Genomic DNA, 8,626 nt, shown 5'->3' with positions numbered 1-8,626 from the left:
AACAGTGGTAGTAGTGGTATTATTACAGGAATTATTATTATTATTATTATTATTATTATTATTATTATTATTATTATTATTATTATTATTATTATTATTATTATTATTATTATTATTATTATTATTATTATTATTATTATTATTATTATTATTATTATTATTATTATTATTATTATTATTATTATTATTATTAATATCATATCATATTATTATTATTATTATTATTATTATTTAATAATATTAATATTATTATTATTATTATTATTATTATTATTATTATTATTATTATTATTATTATCATTATTATTATTATTATTATTATTATTATTATTATTATTATTATTATTATTATTGTTATTCTTATTATTATTTATTATTATTATTATTAATTATTATTATTATTATTACTATTATTATTATTATTATTAATATTATTATTATTATTATTATTATTATTATTATTATATTATTATTATTATCATTGTTATTAATAATTATTATTGTTATTATTATTATTATTATTATTATTATTATTATTTATTATTAATAATATTATTATTTATTACTATTATTATTATTATTATTATTATTATTATTATTATTATTATTATTATTATTATTATTATTTATTATTATTATTATTATTATTATTATTATTATTATTTTGTTGCTGATATTGTTGTAATTCTCTCTCTTGTTTTTATTAGATGGCGTTAAATCTGAGTGGGGCTGTGTAACCAGTGGGGTTCCCCAGGGGTCAGTACTAGGCCCACTCTTGTTCATAATTAATCTATATAAACGATCTAGATACTGGGATCAGTAGTGACAAGCAAGTTTGCGGATGACACCAAAATAGGGCGGCAGATTAATTCAGGGCAGGATGCATATGCACTACAGGAGGATTTAAATATACTGCAGGGGTGGTCTGAAAAATGGCAAATGAAATTCAACACCAGCAAGAGCAGCGTACTTAATATTGGAAGAACAAATGCTGTCAATGTATACAGACTAAACAACATCAACCTAGAGAAGTCGACTTGTGAAAGAGACCTAGGGGTACTTGTAAGCCCGGACCTACGGCCTAGAAAACAGTGCGTTAATGTTCGAAATAAGGCAAACAGAGTATTAGGTTTTATATCTAGAAGTGTAAGTAATTTTTTTTTTTTTTATTGGGCACTCCCCTACATCCTTGTGTAAGGGGAAGCGCAGAAGTGTTTACAGCGCCCAACAGGGAAGCATGCTAAGCTCATGCTTGCCTTTATGTCTCACGAGTTACGGGCGTAGAAGCCTGAAGAGTCAAGGGCGTAGATGCCTGAAGAGTCAGTGGTTTATGTCATCAAGTTATTGGAAGCTCCAACAACTTGCCCCTGAATGCGAATTCGTAACTTTCGACTTACACCAGGTACCTACTTTATTGCTAGGTGAACAGGGACTAATGGGGGCTAGGAAGTAAGTCCAAACAACTTCCACCGACCCGGGAATCGAACCCGTGACATTTCGCTTGCGAGGCAAGAACGGTACCGCTTCTACCACAGGTCCCCCATTGTAAGTAATAGGAGTGCAGAGGTCTTATTGCAACTATATCTTGCGCTAGTCGGGCCACACCTCGATTATGCGGTTCAGTTGTGGTGCCCTTATTATAGAATGGATATTAATTCACTGGAGTCGGTGCAGCGAAGAATGACGAAAATGATTCCGGGACTTAGAAACCTTCCATATCAAGATAGGTTAAAGAAACTAAACTTGCATTCCCTAGAAAGATGAAGAATGCGGGGAGATATGATAGAAGTATTTAAGTGGGTGAAAGGAATCAATAAAGGCGATATAGATAAAGTACTTATAATATCCAAGCAGGATAGGACTCGTAGCAACGGATTTAAGTTGGATAAGTTTAGGTTTAGGAGGCAGATAGGAAGGAACTGGTTTACAAATAGGGTGGCGGACGAGTGGAACAAGCTTAGTAACTGTGTAGCAAGTGCTGGAACGCTGGAGAGTTTCAAAAGGAGGCTAGATAGATTCATGGATGATAGAGAGTGGGAGTAACTCTCGACAGGAGCTGCCATGCATAGGCCAACCGGCGTATTGCAGACTCCTTATTTTCTTATGTTCTTATGTTCTTATTATTTATATTAGCTAAAAACTTTGTGTTTTTCGTATTTCCAGAAAGGGATCACGGGAAGCGAAAGTAAGCATGACTTGCGAGATCGCATCAGCGATATTTATTCTTATGTTCATATATCATGAGACCGCTCGAGCACTCCCTCTGCCAGCAAGTAAGTTAATTGATTTTATCTAACAAACATATATATGTATATATATATATATATATATATATATATATATATATATATATATATATATATATATATATATATATATATATATATATATATATATATATATGTATATTATATATACATATAGAGAGGAACAATAGGGAATAACGAGGTGGGACAGTGTAATGCCGATGGCATAATCCTCCTCAGTAATTGTACAAAATGCAACTTCCCTCATCTTGATTAAGCATTATTGCTAAAGAGGTCGTATTGATATGCCCATCACTAGAGCCGTGCGTGGCTCAAACCCACTCACTATATCATATGTTTTATTAATATATTTAAACCGTGCATAAGGCCTTCAATTGTAGGGAATTAGTTTCAAAATGAAATAATAATTGAAATGGGCAGTTTTCTCTCTTTTCTTTCACTTACGGTTTGATTTCAGGAGAGAATGGTGAGTTACTCAATCTTTACCAATCAGCTGGCGTGGTACTTGGGGCAGTTGCACAGTCTACCTGCTGCGTTATCCTGCTAAATGATGTCAAGGAGTCACACTCGTCCGAGTCAATTGTAAGTTGAAATATCCTATTTATGTTCGAACTAAATTCCAATCTCAGTGAAATAATCAAATTTCCAAAATGAAAATAAATATAAGGTAGATTAACGAAGACTTCCAATATAATAAAAGGAAATGAAATATTTAATTTTCGAGAAATACCAGTGAAGTAATAAGCCTTTACTTCGTATCTTCTTGGTAGTTATTAAACTTTAGAGGGATTATTAGAGGGGATTATAAGTCTTATAACTGATGGCAGAGTGTACATGAAATCTAAGAGCGGGTGATATTTTATATTGTCTGATGTAGAGATTTCATGAAACACCGGCAGAGATGAAACAGTAGAAGGCATTAGTGTTGTCAGAGAATAAGATGTTAGAGAGGAGGGGATATTATGCATTGCGGATAATTATAATTTTTTTAGGAGAGTAACTGAAAAATCTTCAAATTATATGATATCTTGTCACTTTTGTTAAATTTATGAACAGTTTGATCAGCTGGTGGCCCCCTGGGGTGTGGGGCTGCTCGAGGTGGCAGTGGACGGCCAGGACGCTAACGTGACGCAGGCGCAGCTCTCCCGGGTGGTCGACGAGGCTCGGCGGGTAGGTCACTCTCACATTACTACTGAGGCGGGTAGGTCACTGTCACATTACTACTGAGGCGGGTAGGTCACTGTAACCTTAGTACTGAGGCGAGTAGGTCACTGTCACATTATTACTGAGGCGAGTAGGTCACTCTCACATTATTACTGAGGCGAGTAGGTCACTCTCACATTACTACTGAGGCGAGTAGGTCACAGTCACATTATTACTGAGGCGAGTAGGTCACTGTCACCTTAGTACTGAGGCGAGTAGGTCACTGTCACATTATTACTGAGGTGAGTAGGTCACTCTCACATTAATACTGAGGCGAGTAGGTCACTGTCACATTATTACTGAGGTGAGTAGGTCACTCTCACATTAATAATGAGGCGAATAGGTCACTGTCACATTAATAATGAGGCGGGTAGGTCACTGTCACATTACTACTGAGGCGGGTAGGTCACTGTCACATTATTACTGAGGTGAATAGGTCACTCTCACATTAATACTGAGGCGGGTAGGTCACTGTCACATTAACACTGAAGAGGGTTGGTCACCATCAACAGTTCCCGATGAGATATTTGCCAGAATATTATAGGAATGTAAGGAAGAGCTTAGTATGCCCTTAGCAAATGTGTTTAACATATCATTAAAACGGTGTAGTAGCAAATTCCTGGAGGATAGCGAAAGTGATACCGATTATCAAGAAGGGAGAAAGATCACTATCCTCTAACTACCGCCCAATCAGCTTAACATCATTTGTAGGCAAATTACTGAAAGCTAAAATTTCAAACTCTATTCGAAATCACCACCGAAGGGTCAAGACGTACCTGGCGCTCCTCTCGGAGCAGCCAGGTCAACTGTTAAGTTGGCCCATACCAACCCCCTCCCCTGAACCCTCCTCCCCACCGGAATATCAACAAGTTCTCGCCGGAAGTTACAATTTCATTTAGGAAAGGAACTGAACCAGTGTTAAACAGAGGTGAACAGTGGTGAACAGTGCTTATGTCAGTGAGAACAACTCAACAGTAACAGTCGTATCCAAGTTAACCTTCAAACAGTGAGGTCCCAGGTACCCAGTGATAACGGCCCGTGAGACCCAACAACAACCAGAGATGTGTTAATCCGTCTACGATAGGAAGGCCTAAGACCACACCTCACTCATATAACACCATATGTGAGGGAATTACTACACCACATGTCCCTCATAACACCATCTGTGAGGGAATTACTACACCACGTGAGGTCCCTCATAACACCATCTGTGAGGTAATTACTACACCACGTGAGGTCCCTCATAACACCATCTGTGAGGTAATTACTACACCACGTGAGGTCCCTCATAACACCATCTGTGAGGTAATTACTACACCACGTGAGGTCCCTCATAACATCATCTGTGAGGTAATTACTACACCACGTGAGGTCCCTCATAACACCATCTGAGGGAACTACTACACCACGTGAGTTCCTCCTAACTCCATCTGGGAGGGAGTTACTACACTACGAGTTTGCTGTTCAACACCTACATTAATCTGTATGTTCACTGTATGTTCCTTTACCTTTCTCTAATAAAGGCTTTTGTTAAACCCCCAATGTATGTAATAAGTCATTTATGTCCAATGTATATTTTCAGCCTTCGGGCTGCAGAATTTTTTCAATAAACCGTTAATTATTATTATTATTTTTAATTATTAAGTTAATCGGCGATTTCCAACATGGCTTCACAAGTGGGCGCTCATGTCTGACTAATCTGTTTACATTCTTTTCAACTGTTTTCGAATCAGTGGAGGACGCACACGATTATGATGTGGTATATACTAAAGTCTGATACGAAAAGTGGAGGCTCATGGAATTAGAAGAGATATTCTAAAATAGATTAGGGCATGGTTACAGGACAGAAAACAATGAGTAAGCATTAACGGCATTATATCCGAATGGAGTAACGTCACTATTGGAGTACCCCAAGGCTCAGTAATTGGGGCCATTATTATTTATTATATACATAAACGACATAGATATAGGCATAGACAGCAACATATTTAAATTTGCTGATGACACACAAATAGGGCGTGGAATTAAATCTGACGAGGACGCTGCAAAACTACAGGAAGATCTAAACAAATTATTTGGCATGGTCTGAAAAATTGCAGATGAAATTTAATGTGTACAAATGTAAAGTATTTAGTCTAGACTAGGAGATGTAAATAAAGAAATCAGGTGTCAGATATACAATGTTGTTGAAAAGAAATCTGACTGTGATAAAGATTTAAGAGTAATTACAAGTAGGAATCATAAACCAAGACAACACTGTGTATTTGCTCGAAAAAATGCCAACAAAGTACTTGGGTTCATATATAGGAGTGTAAGTTATAAAACTAGCAAGGTTATCCTAAAACCATATCTTGCTCTTTTGAGACCTCACTTTAATTACACGGTTCAGTTCTGGTCACCGTACTACAGAATGGATGTACTGTAGAATCCCGAAAAAGAATTCAGGGGAGAAATACAAGAATAATCCCGGACATAAGGAACCTAGAGTGCAGTGACCGGTTAAAGCATCTTAATTTGCACTCCCTCGAGAGACGTTGAGTCAGGGGCGATATGATCAAGATGTATAAATGGAAGTCAGGGTTAAACAAAGGTGATATAACAAAGGTACTTAAACTATCCAACCAGGAGCGAACTTGTAGCAATGGTCTTAAATTAGACAAATTTAGATTTTGGCACGAGATAGGTAAACATTGGAGAGCTTCAAAATTATAGGTTGGATGGATATATGAGCAATAGGGGTTGGGTGTAAATGGGACTGCCCAATATGGGCCAATAGGCCCGTTGCAGTTTTCTTCATTCTTATGTTCTTTTTGTTATTGACATACTCGTCTTGGGGTTATGATTATGTTCTGCAACATGAAAACACAAGGAAAGATAAGAGGGGAACGGAAATATTCATAATACACTATAAACTGCTATAATATATTAAGCAATAAACGTATTTACACTATATACACATAAAGGTGAAAATGAAAGTCCATCAATTTACAACTGAAAAACAAAAAGACAAGAACCTCTAACACTACAATTAACACATGGAATAAGTGTTACCTATCACAATATACGTTATAATTTAACCCTAATCCATATTCACAAAGTAAACTTGGCTCTAAGGTTAGGTTAGGTTAGCTTAGGTTAGCTTAGGTTAGCTTAGGTTAGGTTAGTAGTACAAACACAAAACCCTCAGAGACACCGCATTCGCGTCAGGAAGCCAAGGGAGTGAGTCACTCACAGTTACTGGTAGACCTCCCAACTAACCTCACAGAGTTGACAGGTTGTTTATTACTTACTACAGGGATGTAAACATTGGCACAAGAACACATAATTTACAATACAACAATATACTATATAACCTACAACAATACATATCACAAACAAACATAACATATCACATGTAAGATGCAAAAGAATAAACAATGCATAACTCGTCCCTTGAACGAGCTGACTACCTCACACCTTTCAGCTCAGATAAAATTATGGGGTAATTCTACTAAAATGAGTATATCTACTGCCCACACATTACACTCTGGCCATACAGTCAGCTAAAAGGTTGTCCTTCCCTTTTATGTGTCGTATTTCTAGATTTAAATTGCTGCAACATAAGTGACCATCCAATTAGTCTCTGATTTGGATGTTTTGTCTTGTCTAAAAATATGAGTGGTCACTCTTAAATAATTTCTACCATGTTGACGTCAACAGCTGCGGCAGGTGTCATGGTGCGTGACGGTGGTGGTGGTGAGCGACGACCCAGCCTTCCTCGCCGCCTTCGCCGAGTGGTCCCTCAAGGGCCGCCTCCTGGTATGGTCGACGAGGCTTCTCGCTGTCACCCGCCTGCCCCTCCCTGAGCTCCAACACGTACTGACTTCTCATTGGACATATTCTATGATGAATGCTATGGTGCTTATCTTGGAAGACACACAAAGGGAACCCAGGTATATTGTGATGAGAGAGAGAGAAAGAAGGGGTGAGAGAGAGAGAGAGAGAGAGAGAGAGAGAGAGAGAGAGAGAGAGAGAGAGAGAGAGAGAGAGAGAGAGAGAGAGAGAGAGAGAGAGAGAAAGAGAGAGCAATTGATATTGAAACTAGCAATAAAAAGTTATAATTATTGATACTTCTTAGGAACGATAGCTCCTTTTTCTATGTTTTAGACCAGTGGTTCTCAACATTGTTTGCCCCATGCACCCCTTTTACCATATGTCAGAATGTCATTCCCCCCTCCTTTCCAAGATTGTCTGCCTCAAAAGGTGCATTCCAAATAATATGCATATAATACTGAAAATCCTTTATTTTTTCCATATTAGTATCAGTTCCCCCCCCCTGAAAACCTGAGGGGGGAAATTCCCCCCTGGTTGAGAACCCCTGTTTTAGATGATAAGCCTAATACAGTAGAAATGGGTCCCACAGGCGCACCTACACTCACAACCTCAGGGGTAAGTGTCAATGCAACAGGCGCGAACCACTGATCCTGTGAGCGCTGTTATCATTATGCCACCTCACTCTTAAAACCTGTTACATCAATATTGTAGTGATTTTTCTTCTAATAGCAACATTTGGAACCCTTTTCCCTGTAAATCTGAAATGCAACATAGCTTATACGATACCCCGTACATTTGACTTTTCATTATAAATACATGGAATGATTAAGCTTTGGGAGCAAAATTATCACATTTATTTAAGTTTTCTCTCATGCAAAGAATGTTTTTTTGGATTACAGTCAAATAAATTTCAGGAAAATTTTGGCTATTGAAAGCTGTGAAAACGCAATTATCTACGAAAGACTTTTTACTTAGTGATCCCTCAGGGCCATGCAGTATAAGCTTTTAACGTTGGAACGCACGAAGTATGTTGAAGGACCCATCATATGACAACTAGCCATAACTGAAAAATAAAAGAAATGGATATATCATAATTGCGTTAACTAAAACTGTATACTGTTACCGTCTTCTCATTTGATATAATCTAATTTGATCTCAAGATTCAGTCTGTATGTTCATCTACCATACACAACGTCTGGGGCAAGAGTTGAGAGGACGGCATTCTGGACGAAGAACCGTGGCCTGGTAATGATAAACAAACTCCACATATTTCCTGACAAGTTCGACAAGTATGTACATTGTACTGTATATACTGTACATGTAATAATGAGTGCTAAATCTTT

The 8,626-nt window shown here is 37.2% G+C and overlaps 1 protein-coding gene across 2 annotated transcripts in view; it reads left to right on the top strand.

Moving 5' to 3' along the window:
* Positions 1-2,167: 2,167 nt before the first annotated feature.
* LOC121870907 (ionotropic receptor 93a-like) overlaps positions 2,168-8,626 on the top strand; it is a 29,091-nt gene continuing 22,632 nt past the window's right edge. For both annotated transcript variants that reach the window (XM_042372878.1, XM_042372879.1), the window contains exons 1-5: positions 2,168-2,273; positions 2,725-2,849; positions 3,324-3,437; positions 7,170-7,402; positions 8,444-8,572. In XM_042372878.1, coding sequence (XP_042228812.1) covers positions 2,192-2,273; positions 2,725-2,849; positions 3,324-3,437; positions 7,170-7,402; positions 8,444-8,572 — 683 coding nt within the window. In that variant the 5' untranslated portion in view covers positions 2,168-2,191. The remainder of the gene's footprint in view (positions 2,274-2,724; positions 2,850-3,323; positions 3,438-7,169; positions 7,403-8,443; positions 8,573-8,626) is intronic.

This window comes from Homarus americanus, unplaced genomic scaffold, assembly GCF_018991925.1.
Source record: "Homarus americanus isolate GMGI-L3 unplaced genomic scaffold, GMGI_Hamer_2.0 scaffold52512, whole genome shotgun sequence".
Classification (NCBI taxonomy): Eukaryota; Metazoa; Arthropoda; class Malacostraca; order Decapoda; family Nephropidae; genus Homarus; species Homarus americanus.
Note: the sequence above shows the minus strand (reverse complement) of the source record. Positions and strands in the feature narration are given on the sequence as shown.